The 16,658-nt window shown below is 36.6% G+C and overlaps 1 protein-coding gene across 1 annotated transcript in view; it reads left to right on the top strand.

The window, feature by feature from the left end:
- Positions 1-16,658, top strand: part of Ca-alpha1D (Ca[2+]-channel protein alpha[[1]] subunit D) — a 435,534-nt gene that overhangs the window by 247,392 nt on the left and 171,484 nt on the right. The window contains exons 16-17 of the mRNA XM_017627184.1: positions 1,790-1,936; positions 6,731-7,202. Coding sequence (XP_017482673.1) covers positions 1,790-1,936; positions 6,731-7,202 — 619 coding nt within the window. The remainder of the gene's footprint in view (positions 1-1,789; positions 1,937-6,730; positions 7,203-16,658) is intronic.

Here is a 16,658-nt window from a genome sequence, read left to right as displayed (position 1 = left end):
GCAATTTTAGGGGGTGTTTTTTGAGGTTAGGGAGGAACGCTTGAGGTATCGGTAAAAAATACCACCACATTCGTGTTCATCAGCACAAAATACATGAAAATAGTTGTTGTTTGGAATTTTTCTGAGCCCCTGTGATTTCTGACAGCTTGATCATTTCGTAAAGCAGTATTTTTTTAAGGTTAGGGAACGCGTAGCTCCGTCTGGGAACAAAATTTTAAAAAACGCCACTCAGCAATCGAAAGTACATAAAAAATGCTAAATTTCCCTTGTATTTAAAAATTTTTGGATCAAAAGTAATTTTGGGCAGAGCTTTGTCACGTTTGACGCGGAACGTCCCATATATATATATAATATGGGCGTGGCACATCCCAAAGGTGTGGAATTTTTTATCAGCTATAGCTTCGGAACCATAAGTCACATAAACGTGAAACTTGGTATATAGGTGCTTATAGTAAGGTATACATAAATGAGTTTGTAAAAGGGGGCGTGTCACATCTCATAGGCGTGCAGTTTTTAATCAGCCATAACTTCTGAACGATAGGTCACATGAACTTGAATTTGGTATGCAGACATATCAATGGTACGCAGGTGCTTATAGTAAGGTATGTTATATAGATGAGTCTGTAAAACGGGGCGTAGCGCATAACACAGGCGTTGAATTTTGTATCAACCATAACTTCGGAACCAGAATTTACATGTCCCCTTTAATTCTTTCTGATATGCCTTTCCTACTTACAGGACTCAGTTTCCAGTTCGCTTAGCATTTGCAATGGCAATAAACAATAATTCCTTAAAGCAAAACCCAAAATTTATCGAAAATAAAATCATGATAATTGCATTGGAAAATACATTTATGTTAATATAGGCTTTGAAGTATTAAAAAACTGCTTTGAAATAATATTAAAGTTATTATGCCAAAGAAATTAGATAGCTAAAATTTTAATATTACAACATTGGTATTTCAACTATTACTTACTTACATATCGTCGTTTAAAGTACAAAACCGCTTATCGTCATTCTGCAAAACCGCGTATCTGGCATTTGCTGCCAAAAATTGGATTTGCTCACACATCCTTCTGGCTCAATTCTTATCCATTCGTCCTGAAATATACCTGCCAGAAATACGATTGTTTTATAAAAAAGAAAACCATTTTGAAATATGAGTATTTTTACTATCTAGGAAATAATTTATGCAACCTCACTTACGCGGTTTTACATTATCTTGATACGCGGTTTCGCATTTTTTTGATACGCGGGTTTGTACTTTAAACGACGATATATTATTTATTGGAGATATTTTAATGTAAATAAATAAAAACACCTGCTGTGCCAAAAAGTTATTATTACATTTCATTACATAACTCCAAGCTGTCCTTCCATATTCTCCTATAGCAAAATTAGAGAATAAATGAAAAATAACATCGTTAAATAAAGTATTTTTCATATTTGTATGAAGACGTGGGGAAACCCGCGGGTAAAAGCTAGTTTATTATAAAACTCTAAAGGCATGTCAATTTATATGAGGTAGGTATTTATTAGTTATAGTCTTTGTGATCTTTGATTTTAGCTATTTCATTCATTTATACATCCGGTGATTACCAATAATATTGGTCTGTCATCTGTCTCCATTAAAAATATCTTCTTAGGTGTTATTTTTCTCATCACACGTTAAATAGGGAACAAAAGTATAAATTGAGTTCCAATGACGCCTTAATTGAGGGAAATGGTGTTGAAGCTCAGCAAAATCGATGTTAAGGATGTTTTGCATAATAGTTATTTTATTTTACAGCGGTACCTACTTGTTCTACGAAGATGGAGATGTGCATATGCCTCGGTTGAAGGAGCGCGTGTGGATTCTAAATAAATTCCATTTTGACGATGTAGCAAAAGCAATGCTAACTCTGTTCACTGTGTCAACGTTTGAAGGATGGCCTGCGTAAGTCTTGTTTCTTTAATACGTACCTACATATATTAAAGTATTTTTTTACATCACGGAGATCTTCTATTCAAATTTAAATTATATATATTAGAGAGCTCCAAAAATTTTCTTGAGCGAAATTCTATTTATACGCATAGTCCCAACTTTTTTTTCCATTTCACCAAAATAACATATATACATGTATATATAAAGTTTTATTCTTGAAGTTGAAGTTTTGGTTCCACAGTTATATCGAAGTTTCCATAAGAAACCTCAATCAATAATCTCAAACGAAAAATGTGATGCTCAATCGCAGCAAATCTACATTTTTAGTTTTTCAGTATCTTATCCAATCTTAAGGCTACATATTTATAATTTAAAGGGCGTGATTCGAAACCGATAATTTAGAGTATTTTATAATTTTTTCGCATTCTTGTCTGAACGTTGTACAGACTGGCCTTAAGAAATATTCAACAAGAGACAACCACTACTTTTACCAACTCTCCCCCGTCAATGCCGTCATTGTAGTTAAACCATCTCCTAGTGCATACCAAGAGGTTTATTTGCATCGAGAAACCCGCGTGCCTCTGACGAAATTAAGGTCTGGTTACTTTAACGGATTAAACTCTTACTTATTCAGGCTCTGCCCCAAAATACCCAATATATGTATACATACATATGTCCAGCTAGAATAGCTCGTCTTAAAGTTATTGTAGAACGATATAATGGACCAAGGTATGAAGTCTCGTTTTTCTAAAACATAAACTTTAGCTATGCTAAGGCAATTTGGGCCTGAAAGACTACAAATGAAAGACTAGTCACCTTAGAAGCAATTGTTGGAAATAAAGAGCGACCACAAGATGGATGTTATCTTGAAGTCAGTTCAGAAAAGTAGTTAATCACACAACTTGCCCAGCTTTCTCAATTAAGGAGCTCGTTATTTTGCCTAGGATATCTGCGCTTAAAAAATTTTGCGCTTCTTTTTATGCATACCTAAAGGATGGGTCTTTATTAAGTAATCTAAAAAGTAAATTTCTAGAGAGGTATCTTAGAAATAAATAAAGTAAATGCGCGTTAATCCAGGTCGCAAGATAAAGACGGATTCTCTAAATATTTCGACTCCAGCGCCATTTGTCTGCACCATTTTTTACAAAAGTATATTTTATGATGCAGAGTATTGTTTTTAAATTCATAAAAGCTGCCCTTTTAGCTTTAAAAATCTGCAAGTATATGCGAAAGTATTAAGCTGCGCTGACGAAGTCGCGGGTATCAGATTGTTATATTATAAAAACAAAAATCATACAATTAGTGAGATCATTAGTTTTAAACTACATAAAGATGAAAACAAAATGAGAAATAACAAAATTCAAGCTTCGCGTTAAAAAAGAGTTGCTTTCACTAAATATGAAACTTATCGAAGACTTATGTCGAATTTCCAATAGTCATTAAATATAACGACGCCTGCGCCCCTTATCGGCTAAATTTTTTGTGGAATTATTTCTCTCCATGTAAGTAATATACTACATATTCCAATTCGGGCCATATATATGGGCTTTTAAAATATCGATCGGCACGGCACAGTGTGGTTTCCATTAAAAAAGTGGGTAAAAATAGAATTATGGACGGATTTAAATGAAAATCTGTTTCTTAGTAAACTTGAGGACACCTAATTCAAAAATTAAATTTGTGTTTTAATAAATTTCATACGATTACTGTAAATGTAGTTTGAAATTGAAAATTTGGGTTTTGTAGCATTTACTATACTTACATAGATATATACAGTACCTCCTACGATTTTGAAAAGTGAGGTCTTAAATTACAGGGCTTGGCCTGTAGATGTGCAATCGAGTTTATTTTTTTTGAAACGGGTTGCCCCCTTTCACTGATCAAAGCTCGCAAGCGCGACCGATTGCCAACGTTTTGCGATGAGATTTCACCATCGTAGGAGCTGCAGGCTATCACCGCCCTTACATATGTATCCCTCTCCACTTCCGCGAAGGATCTTCTCGCTGCTCATGCGACTTTAGATTGAAGGATAGCTTTGTTTATTTGGGCTCCGAGTATTCCTCCCTTGAACGCTTTCGCTCGCCCTGTGCGGGTTCCGCTCTCGCTTTCGTCCGATTTTCAGCTATAAACTTCCTGGCCCAATTTTTTGATTCCAGCTCTTCTCAGGTCAGATATTAAGGCTTTTTGTCCCTCAGTCTTTCCAGCATCTCTAAGGCTGATCGTCTGGTACGATAGTACCGTTCCGATAATGTTTTTCTGGGGACGCCTACTGCCCAGGGTGACATTAGTGCCAGAATAGTGTGCATAGGTGGCCGTTGGCTTACCCATGCAGTCCGATGTCGCCGTCGCTTCTTTTGGTGTTGCAACTATCGGTGCTTCCTTGCATCTTGGAGCGGCAGGAACCGCGGTAGGGTTAGCTTGTCTTTTGACAAGGTTACCCTTGCCTCCCTAAGTTTTATCTGCGAGGGTGGGTCTGTTTCCGGCTCCGGGCGGTTCAACTTCCTCACTAACTCGTCTGGAACAGGGTTAGACTGGTTGCCAGAAAGGGCCACGATGCCGTTAAAGTAGTGGATTTTTGGGGTTCTCGGATATACAAGCCAGGTTTTTTATTTGAAATAATTGTCCCATAAATATTCGCACTGCTCGACGTGGCGAGCGTGACAGGCTACATAAGGGAAATATAGGGTGATATGGGAGTTAAGGGTTGTGAGGAAGAACATAGTATCGTCGGTCCGGTTCTCTCCGCATGTATGATTGGAGCATCACCATGCCCGCGGTTGCATAGTTGGTTAGTCAACCAAGCTCCATACGAAGCTTCCCTACTCGTTCGTGGCGGGTTATATGCCCGAAGTAAGATGTAAAGTACCACTTAGACGTCTAAGTAAAAGTAGTCCCATGAGGTGTATGCTCGATCCTGGCCTGGCCACATACTTTATATTGCTGGGTTGTTTGTCCGAGGAGCGGATTTTTGGGTTTTTCGGATATACAAGGCAGGTTTTTTATTTGAAATAATATTCCCATAAATATTCGCACTGCTCTAAGTTGGGAGCGTGGCAGGCTACATAAGGGAAAGATAGGTTGATATGGGAGTTAAGGGTTGTGAGGAAGAACATAGTATCGTCGGTCCGGTTCTCTCCGCATGTATGATTGGAGCATCACCATGCCCGCGGTTGCATAGTTGGTTAGTCAACCAAGCTCCATACGAAGCTTCCCTACTCGTTCGTGGCGGGTTATATGCCCCGAAGTAAGATGTAACCTACCACTTAGACGTCATCTCCAGGCGGAATACCTACATCAATTGTTATGCGATGAGTTTTGCCACTACGGCGGTGAGTTTTTTCGCACCGAGTGGTTATCTCAGTACAAGTTCTGAATCGAAACTTCAACTTCAAGTCGGCATGGGTTACCTTCAACTTACAGCAATAAAACTTTGCATACATGCTATCTTGGGCAAAAAGAAAGAAATTGTGGGTATTCATATCGAATTTCTCTTCGACTCTGGGACGCCCGAATATACATACAGTGCCGAACAGAAGTATTGGCACAGTGAATTTTTCGCAATAAATGCAAAGTTTTTTATTCTAATTTATTTTCGATAATTTTTTATAAAAAAAAAGTTCCAGAAAACATAATAATAAATTCTCTAAACTTTGTGCAAAACTCAGGAAAATTCATTAAATTTGTACACTAATTTGCAACTTTTTCTTCAGATTTTTTAGAAAAATTCTAAGTATGCAATTTTATAGCCCACTCAAATTTAGTATAACAAAGTGCAAGTTTGAAGTCGCGAGAAAATCGCGTTGATTTTTGGTAATGTTTTTCAGGCAAGTTCTTCCATATAAAGTACATTCGAGCAACGCCTTTCAGCAACCAAAATCAACGCGATTTTCTAGCAACTTTAAACTTCCATTTTGTCATACTAAAATTGAATGTTAGAATAAAAATCTTTGCATATATTGCGAAAAATTCACTGTGCCAATACTTTTGTTCGTCACTGTACATATGGGCCTTCAAATGGGGGCCCCGGATTTTTTGCAATGTTCAATATGCATACTCTTATATTTTTTCCTTTTTTTGCTAGATGATGTGTGTATATATAAGGATTTTTGTCTAAGTAATTAAGTAGCTCAAACTGCATTCATAAGTGCCGTTTCTTAGGTTTTAGACTCTTCAATAAATATTTTGCTTCCACAATTTTCTCTGAATTCGAACTACAGATGTTCGACGAAGCTTCTTTTCTGTAATTTCTGTCCGAAGGAATAAAACTGGATGTAGCGCTATAATTTCGTACGCTGAAGTGAACGACTAAACACAAATTCACTGCTGGTTTCCTACCATGTGAAGTTTCTATTAAAACTCTCACAAAAAAAGAACGCATTATTTTCCTTTCTCCATCGTTCTTACATGCCACCTTTTGTAAGTGAGTGCCAAACGTCGGCTTATTTATCAAACATTTGTTTGTTGGTGATTGAAAGTAGATTTGAGATGTCATTTATTCCTGCCGAACGTGCGTCGATCCAAGCTAAAACATTCATTTCCTAAAGCAGATAACGAGAAAGAAAAAAATGGTAAAAGAATTCAGGAAATAAATGAAAAGATTGTTTGTTCCTTAAAAAAAATAATCATTCTTGAGACGGGGTTCCTGGCGGCCGCCACGTCTGGCACCCGTATGATCCGCCCCTGTTTTTTCTCCGATTCTTATTTTAATACTCTAATGAATTTTAAATTAATTATTTTATTATCGTACACATAAATTTCAAAAATCAATTTATGTAAATATACTTATGAGTAATTTAATTATTGCAGGCTTTTATATGTATCTATTGATTCAAATAAAGAAGATGGTGGGCCTATACACAATTTCCGTCCTATTGTGGCTGCATATTATATAATTTACATAATTGTGATTGCTTTCTTCATGGTAAATATCTTCGTCGGCTTCGTGATTGTTACATTTCAGAATGAAGGCGAACAAGAATACAAAAATTGTGATTTGGACAAAAACCAAAGAAACTGTATAGAATTCGCACTTAAAGCGAAACCAGTACGGCGGTACATACCAAAACACGGTATACAATACAAAGTATGGTGGTTCGTCACGTCCTCATCGTTCGAATATACGATATTCATTTTGATTATGATCAATACTGTGACTCTTGCAATGAAGTACCATAATCAGCCGCCATGGTATACAGAATTGTTAGATGCCCTAAATATGATTTTTACGGCGGTTTTCGCGTTGGAATTCGTATTCAAGTTGGCTGCTTTCCGTTTTAAGGTAAGATCCGAGAGTAAGCAATGTTTAAATATGGAGCCGGCAACTCATAACTTGAAAAATTAAATATTATATACTAGAGGATTGCTTTAAAAATACTAATTTAAACGAAAAAATACATAAGCACGTACTTAATATCTTCATAGAAGAAAAGTTCCACGAGCCACATAAATTTAATTTTGAGTCGTATATTAAATTGAAACTTTAACATGAAAAAAGTTACTCATACGCCATGTATATAAATTATGCCAAATTTTTTTTGACCATTCAAAAGTTGTTTATTTATCCATCAATTTTCATCATTAGCAGGGACCGAGAACAAAAGGTATGACCGAAACTAAATGTCGTTCTCGTAGTTTTGTTCATTCAAAACTAAACCCGAAATGAGAACAAAACTATCAAGGATGTTCTCAACGGGAATTATATTGGAAAGTTCCCGAAGAGAACAAATGCGAACGATACTTTCGAGATTAGTTCGAAGAGAAAAAAAATGGGAATAAAAGTCCCCGGAAAGTTTTGGTAAGGAAAAAAACGGGAACAAAAGTCTAAGGAAATTTCTCTCGAAGAACAATCTGGGAACTAAAGTTAATGCCAAAAGTAGTCAAGTGCATGTACGTATGAGTGTATTCGTTCTCCCACTCCTTTTTATTTCTGCATTCCACATCACTTTCTCTTTATCATGTTATAAATTTTGCAATGGAGTATGAATGATTATCTTAATAAATACCTCGAACTCAAAAGTTCTTATTAAATGTTATTCCTTGTTTATAATTCTTTTACTGAAACCCACCCTCAATTTTCCACTCTCGAAAATTATATAAGCCATTTCTGCAATCTACCTCAGATTACAAGTAAAATAAAATATTCAGCACAAGCTATCACATATTCATCCACGTTAAATTTTCCCGGCCTCTGATACATCACAACTTCTGCACTAATTCAATATTCAATCCATCGTTGGAGGCGACTTTAACGCCTGAATCACTGTCTGGGATCTGATTATACGAACGCTAGAGGACAAAAAACCTAAGATCCATTAATATATATTATCCAACTTATGGACTCACCATGCCTTGTTGACATAACACATTACTCTATAAACATAGCCTCGAACTGCCAGTAAAAAGTCCATTGCATTGCATGGAAGCCACCACGTCCCTATTATAATGCAAATAAACTCAGTCTGCAATGAGTTCTCAGTCAAATTTTCTTCGAGATTCCAGGGACCGAAAATAACTGTTATTTAAAAAATTTTTAACTAAAAAATCATTACGAGAAAGCTTTCACACACATAGACTTAATTTTTTTAGCATTTTCCAAATTCGTTTTGATTGTAAATTTTGACCCAAAAGCTAGGAAGTAGCAGTTATTTTTTAACCAATACAATTCACATCAACTTAATGTGTTATTTTATGACTTTTATTTTTTGAACCAGAAATAAAAGTGCTATTATGACAGATATTTTTTCTGCTTTTCGAAACAGTTATACTTAGACTTTTATTTTTTCTGTCCTAAAATAAAAGTCCATATTGACTTTAATTTAATTTAATTATCGTTGAAAAAAGTTACCTTATGACTTTTATGTGTAGGAAAACATAATGAAAGTTCTTTATTTTAATTTCTATTTTAAAATATTTTCTGTAGAGTTTTAGGCTAGTGGAGCAGTCTATAGAGAGTTCATAGTTTTATGTCACATCTTCTGGCCAATTCATTGTGCATGCCAAATTTTGTGTCTGGTTTAATTTTTGTTTTTTTCATAAATAAAAAAACACAATATTAAAAAAAAATATCATGTGGGTTTAGCTTATTTCGTTTTCAACGAACGTATTTTTAAATAGTTAAATAAAGCCTGTGAATTTGACATACATGACCCTGTAGTACGGGGGCGCGACTACAGGACTGATAAATCGGTAGCTACCTAGTAAACTCCGTCAATTACCGACCGACTACTTGCAGCGTATTTCATCGATTACTTTTACAAGGCAATGTCCTAGGCGGTAGTCACCATCGGCTCTCTCTGCACTACCGGGAGTTACTAAAGTAGACACTTGCGTGATTTATTGGCGCCCTCTGTCGTAGTTTTTCGCTATTCTGCTTCCGACTTGTTCGACTCTGCACTACCATGTGCACTACCACGGGTTAATAGAGTAACCACTTTTACCACTTTTACCACTACCCGTGCAGGGAAAGCTACCAGTTGTGAACCAGAATGCTACCAGTTTGTGATTCAGCCCAACTAGTTCACGTTGTATCATTTTTCAATGTTAGCGACTGGTATTTTTAACATGGCGGTGTCATAGGATATGTCAATTGTCCGCTCCTGCATCAGCACGCTACCAGTAGAAATACTAGTAAAATCATACCAGTTGACGGGATAGACTGCCTATTCATCCTCCGTGAAAAGCACAAGTATGCCTACTTGATCGCGGCGCTGCAACAGGAGCAAAGGTCGACAGAGTAAAGCTTTGGAACGCCAGATCAAGAGATCCGAGTCCGAATCTCAGTGAGCGAATCTTTTTTTATTTTAATTTTTTTGTTATATTTCTTGTTATAACTTTTAAATTTGTTGTTTTAAAAAGAACAAAAAAGTATTTCTTTTAATTTTTTATGGTATTTGAGTATTTGGTTTTTTCCAAATGAAATTAAATTTGTGTACAATTTTTATTTTATATTTAAATTAATTTACGTACTTTACTTTAACAACCTCCACGCGCACTCGAGCCTGAGATCTCAGAACCAGATCGGTAGTTTTCACTCGACGCCACAGCCGACATTTGTGATGAAAGCAAGTAAGTTAGTTTTAGTCATGGCTGTTCAAAGACAGATGTCGCTGATCGCATAAGTTGTTCGAAATCGTCTGAAATGGTAGGTCGTCACTTTAGCGCATACTAGTTAATGAACTAGCTTTTATACTGGCTGGTTTGGCATTTCACTGCTGAGAACTGGTATAATTTAGTCCATGACTAACTGGTATGCCTTCCCCATTTAATACCAGTTTTCGAACTAGAATTTCTACCAACTAGTTTACTTTTTTCTATGAGGAACTAGTATAATTATGGTTCATAACGAACTGGTATGACTTTTATCCTTAAAAAATAGTTCGTGAACTGGAATTTGTGCATATTGTGCTGTATTAATATTAGTAAATTGCGCAAACTATTATTTTAGCGACGAGCTCCACATAAAATGGTAACTTATTGAAATAGGTACTTATACATTACGTGCCTCTGTATCTAATAAAAGCGACAATAGTCGGTGTTCTTCTCTTTCGTATGAACACATTGTTATCTTATACTGCAAAGACTTTGCTTTCTTATTTAGACTAACTACAATTTCAAAATTATTAAAATTTTAATTGGTATTTTAGAAAGCACTGAAACCACGCAAAGAAAAGTATACCTTTGTATAATAGCCTGTAAGAACCAAAATATCGTTATTTTTCTATTTTCGTTTGCAAAAAAAATTCCCACCTTAATTACTAACTATGGGTGTTAAGCACCCAGAAAAGTCACAACGCTACTACTATAATGGGTATATTACGCGCAAGTCGAATAAAAACAAAAACAATGCTGTGGGCACTGAAGTGATTGTTGATAAAGTAACTGCTGCTAAAAGTGTTGTTAGTGCAACGAACACTACATCTGGTCCTGCTGTTGAAGCTGCTACTCTCGCTAGTGCTCACACTTATGCTGGTGCTGCTAGTTTGTCTTGCGATCATTCGCTTTTGGCGCCTCGTTCTTCACAAATGGCGTCGACGTCGGCCGCCGCTGTTACTGCTTCTGTGTCGAATGCCTCTGCCGAGAACGAAGTAAATGCACCCAGTGGGAATGCTGGCGTAAACGTAGTTAATGCACCCAGTGGGAATGCTGTCGTAAATTCAATTAGAAATCTGAGCAATCCTATTGTGGTTGGTTCGAGTGATAACCTTGAACTTCAGGTTGCTCCTAAAATGATGTGGCTGCATCTGTCGTCTTTTTCCTCAAACGTGACGAATGCTGATATTATCGCCTATGTTTCGAAGCACGCTGAAATCAACCCTAAGTTTGTGGTGTGCTATGCCCTCGTTAAGCGGGATGTTGATATTCAAGAGTTGGTTAAAGTTAGTTTTAAACTTGGCGTGCCGCTCTCCTTCTACGATAAGGTAGTTAACGCCAGCATCTGGCCTACGAATGTTCAGATACGGCCGTTTCGTTCTTTTCGCAAGGGCGGGCCACCTCAACACGGGATTTAGTAAATACACATTCTCACAAAGGTCTTAAAATTTACTTTCAAAATGTATCAGGCCTAAGAACCAAATCCGACTCACTCTTTATGATGAGTTCAAACCTGGATTATGATATCTTTGTAATAGTTGAGACTTGGCTTAATGATACCTTTATGGATGGTGAATTCTTCGATGAAAATTTATATTGCGTTTTTCGTAAAGATCGCGACGCATTAAAAACTGGTCTGTCTAGAGGAGGAGGCGTTTTAATTGCGGTTCGACGAAAATTTCGTGCGACTTTGGTGCCTATGCCGAATACTGATTCCCTATTGGATATTCTCTGCATTTCTGTTCATGGAGTCTCTAAACTTTTAATTTGTGCTTCTTATATACCTCCTTCTAGTAGCGACTTACTTTATAAAGAGCATGTTGATAATATTTTAGCCTTAGCATCTAGTCATGAAAATGTTTGCGTAATTGGCGACTTCAACCTCAGTAATTTAGAGTGGTCTACTTTTGACAATAGTAGGGGGCTTCTTCCAAAGTCTTCAAATTCGTTTGCTGAAACATATTTGTGTGACGGGTTTTCAAGATGTGACCTTAGTCAGATCAACAGTTTTAATAACAGTCTTCATAGAATATTGGATCTCGTATTTTTAAGTGATAACATGAATTTTTGCCTCCAGGAATGTTTAGACCCTTTGTCCAATCCTGGTCCGCATCATGTTCCGCTGGTTCTTCATTTGGAATTTTATGAGTTTAATACTTACGTAGAGGATACAATTTCCAAGTTTTGTTTTAAGAATTATGATGTTGATGTGGTTAATGCGGCAATTGACTCTATTGATTGGGATACGCTATTTACTGAGGTTGATGCTACCGGTTGTTTCAATATTCTTAAGTATAATCTAAGTTGTATTTGTAGTGAGCACATTCCTAAAGTAAAGAAAAAAGTTTACAAAATTCCTTGGTTCACGAAGGAGTTGAAAAAACTTAAGAATTTGAGAAACAAGTTTTTCAAAAAATTTAAAAATTCAAGGTTTCCTTTTTACAAAGAAATGTATTTAAAATATTTGAACGAGTTTAAATCATTGAGTAAAGTCTTGAAGCAGAATTATATAAGAAAATTCGAAGAGGATATTAAACTGAATCCGAAAGCTTTTTGGCGTTTTGTGAAGTCTAAAAAATCGTGTTCGAGTATTCCCTCTGCTGTATTTTATAAAGATACACAAGCTGATTCAGCATTAGTAGCTGCAAATCTCTTTGCGGATTTTTTCAGCTCGAATTTTGAGGCTGACTCTAATTTGAGTAGTAGTGATTTTTACAGTGGGTTTGGTGCTAGTGGTTCCGCGCTAAACTTTGGGGCTCTTGAAATCTCTTTAGACGATGTTGAACTGGGGATTCGTCAAATCAAACTGTCGTCGCAGACTGATGTTGATGGTTTGTCGTCTCACCTTTTTAAGAATTGTTCAGCTCTCGCCTACCCAATATGGCTGCTTTTTAATAAGTCTCTTGAGCAAGGCGTTTTCATTGATGCGTGGAAAATCTCCCTTATTACGCCAATTTTTAAATCGGGCAATAAAAATGATATCACCAATTATCGTCCTATTTCCAAAATTTCAACTGTCTCAAAACTTTTTGAATGTATAATAAATAATAAAATTTTCTTTTCCATTAGTCGTCTCATCTCAGTAGATCAGCATGGTTTCATGTCGGGGAGATCAACTACTTCTAATTTAGCAGTTTTCTCCGAATACTGCATTGAAGCTTTTAGTAACCGGGCCCAAGTTGACACCGTGTATACTGATTTTTCGAAAGCGTTTGATAAAGTTAACCATCGTATATTGTTATCGAAGTTACAGAGTTTTGGCTTCCACTCAAGTTTTTTAAGCTGGATCAAATCGTATCTCTCAAATCGATCTTGTTCAGTTGTAGTTGACGGGGTGTCGTCGTACTCTTTCATTGCTTCTTCAGGCGTTCCTCAGGGAAGCATTTTAGGGCCTATTCTTTTTGTGATTTTCATCAATGATATTACTAGTTGCTTTAAATTTTCAAAATTTCTTTTGTATGCTGATGACATGAAGATTTTTAGTAGTATTACGTGTTCCGCTGACTCGTTGAAGCTTCAGAGTGATCTAGACAATGTTGTAGCTTGGTGCCAGAAAAATATGCTTCCCTTAAATATTAAAAAATGCTCCCATGTCTCCTATTCCAAATCCCGTTCTCCTATCCCTACTTCATATTATATTGCAGGCTCACAACTAAGCATTGTTTCCAAAATCACTGATCTTGGGGTGGTCTTTGACTCGAAGTTCTCATTTCAAAGCCATCTTAATTATACTTTATCTAAGTCTTACTCTATGCTGGCCTTTGTCAGACGTTTCAGCTCAGATTTCTCGGATCCGTATACTTTAAAAACACTTTTCACCTCACTGGTGCGCTCGAGGCTTGAATATGCTGTTATCATTTGGCGTCCGTATTATTCCTGTCATATAAGTCGATTGGAGAGAGTGCAAAAAGTCTTTATTAAGTACGCTCTGCGCCCCCTTCATTTTGAACTTCCTGTTCCGGCTTATGAATCTAGATGTATGCTTATTGATCTCAAGACATTAAATTGTAGGAGAACCTTCCTATCTCTCACTTTCATTTTTAATTTAATATCCGGGGTGGTTGACTGCCCCTTTTTACTTGAACGCATATTTTTTCTTATTCCTAATATTTGTTTAAGGAATCATGCCACATTTTACGTTGGGCTAGCGAGGACCAATTATGCGGCTAATGCTCCTGTTGTTAGAGCTCTTAAAGAGTTTAACTTGCTCCCAAATTCTTCAATTTTGGACTTCTCCTTCTGTGAAAAAAGATTTAAAATGCTACTAAATGACCTGTTAAATTAGTTGGTAGTCTATCTTAACCTGTAACTAGTCTGTAAGAGATGTAATAATTTCAAGACTAAATAAATGTATTAAATTAAATTAAAAAATATTACACCCAATGACTTTTTAAAACAGTTTTTATGCAAATATCTGCTTTTCGTATAAAACTGTTAAACTTAAAACATTCAGAAATATACAGATGAAGATTACGTTTTAGGTTAGGTTAGGTTAGGTTAGGTTAGGTTAGAGTGGATGCCCCGCGCAGAGTGCGGATCGGAGGTGGACTGGAAAAGCCCGTTGTGATACCACTGGACGAAGCCATTTGTTTCTTTCCCTGCCTTAGTAATTAAACCACCGAGAGCGTTTTATATAGCACAAAAAGTCGAGTACGTTCGCCGAGTTTAAATCGGAATTGGTTGGGCATGTTGGGCAAGACGGGACAATGGCAGTGATAGTGTCCGATAGTCTCCACCTCTTCCTCGTCCCTGCAACTGCGACAGAAATCGTTGGTGGGTATCCTAACTTTTTTCCGTGTGTGCCCATAAGGCAGTGTCCGGTGATTACCCCGACTACTAATCTGAGAGGGCAGCGGTCAAGCCGGGTAACAGCTATGGATCGCTTTACATCAATCTTTGGCCAAATTTGCCTAGTAGTATGGCAGGTGGTTTCGACAGCCCACCTTATATTTACCTCCTCAACGACTTTCACATTCAGTCTGTCTTTACAGGAGGTTAGAGGTATGCCCGCATTCCGAGAAGAATTGACTACAGATATTTCTGTCCCTCTCCTTGCCAGCTCGTCGGCTAGGCAGGATGTCCCTAGATGCCAAGGAGCATATGAGAGGTTAATTTTTTTTCAAAATTTACAAGACTGATTTTCGTAGTCTTTTATCTTTTTTGCATTGTCTAAGCCGTCAGTAGAGAGAACAATTCGTTAGCATTGGAACGGCGTAGTTTTCAAATTTTTCGGACAAGTACTAAATATTTTATTACATATTGAAGCAAAGCATATTTTAATGTCACGCCCGTCACAAAATACACATCTTTAAAAGTGTAAAAAAGCTGACGGAAGTAACGCTATGACACAGGAGAATATGTGCGAATTGCTTTTAAGTATTTATATACTTTTATTTTCGAAAAAAGGACCGATTATGTTTGTTACGCCCGTCACATATCACACCCATCACTATTTAAAGCTTGAGAAACTTCAATAAATTCGGCCAGCGACTGCTACCGTTACTTATCTGCTAATCTGAAATGTATCATAATCTGTTTATGATCAGCCATGATATAGCTAATCATAAAGATATATTGCTCGAGCGATGGGAAAACTTAAGCTATGCTGTCACGGATAAAAAGAAATTATTACTTCGCTTGTCAGGGCAAAAAACAGTATCTAAAATGATTTTTACAGGTAACGGCATCGGTTTGACAGGTAACAGCCTCATACTATTTAAAAATAAAGTACTTTACAATTACTCAGGCATACAATGGAGATGAAGAGTCCGATCAAGGATTATCCCGTCTTTAGGTGGCAGAATCTTGTATGTGTTCGTAAAATCCGATTTTTTGAGAAATAAAGTTAGTTTAGTTGCCTAATAACAGGGGTATTCTTCAAATCTTGCAAAGCCGTTGCACGTAGCATGGATTGCATAACTTGCAAACACACAACAACAAAATATATGGGAAACACCATTTCCTATCGCTGCAAAATATGCAAAGTCGAAACCCATGTATATATTTTGCAAAATAGCATAGCAAAATAAATGCGTCCCTGTACTAGTTGTTTTGTTGTTGGAATTGCTACATATGTCTCTCATTCCTCTCATCTTGCGCACTTAATTTTTGTTGCTGTATCTTGTTATTGTATTTGATACAGAATTTCGCTGCTTGCTACCTATGTATGCTACCACTTTTCAATGGGTGCTCTCGTACTCTTCCAAATTTGGAATAGTATTTTTGCATTTCGGGCAATCCTTGCATCGTACAAGACTTCGAGAATACTCCTAATGTGTATTATGTATTCATGCTCAACTTGTCACACCCGTCACAAAGTCAAGTCACACCCGTCACAGTTGAATTTGGAACATATAATCTATAATTTCCAATAGAGGTAAGTAACTTTGGCGTAAATGTTGAGAATGTTTATTTAACTATACAACGAACTATTTAAAACCATAAGCAGAAGACATAATTAGCAGAAAAACTCTGATGCAAGTAAGTAGTAGCTAATATTGTTTGCGTATTCGTCACACCCGTCACAGTAACTAAATTTAGATAACTCGTTCGGATTAAATTGTTTTTGAATTTTTTTTTCTAGGCATTGTGTATATCGCGGAAACCTATTAGAAAATACTCGTTTTACAGAATTTTATATTACAGT

Source organism: Rhagoletis zephyria, unplaced genomic scaffold, assembly GCF_001687245.7.
Source record: "Rhagoletis zephyria isolate East Lansing unplaced genomic scaffold, Rhagoletis_zephyria_1.1 Rzeph_scaffold_00070, whole genome shotgun sequence".
In the NCBI taxonomy this organism is placed as follows: domain Eukaryota; kingdom Metazoa; phylum Arthropoda; class Insecta; order Diptera; family Tephritidae; genus Rhagoletis; species Rhagoletis zephyria.
This window is presented reverse-complemented; position numbering and strand designations above follow the sequence as displayed.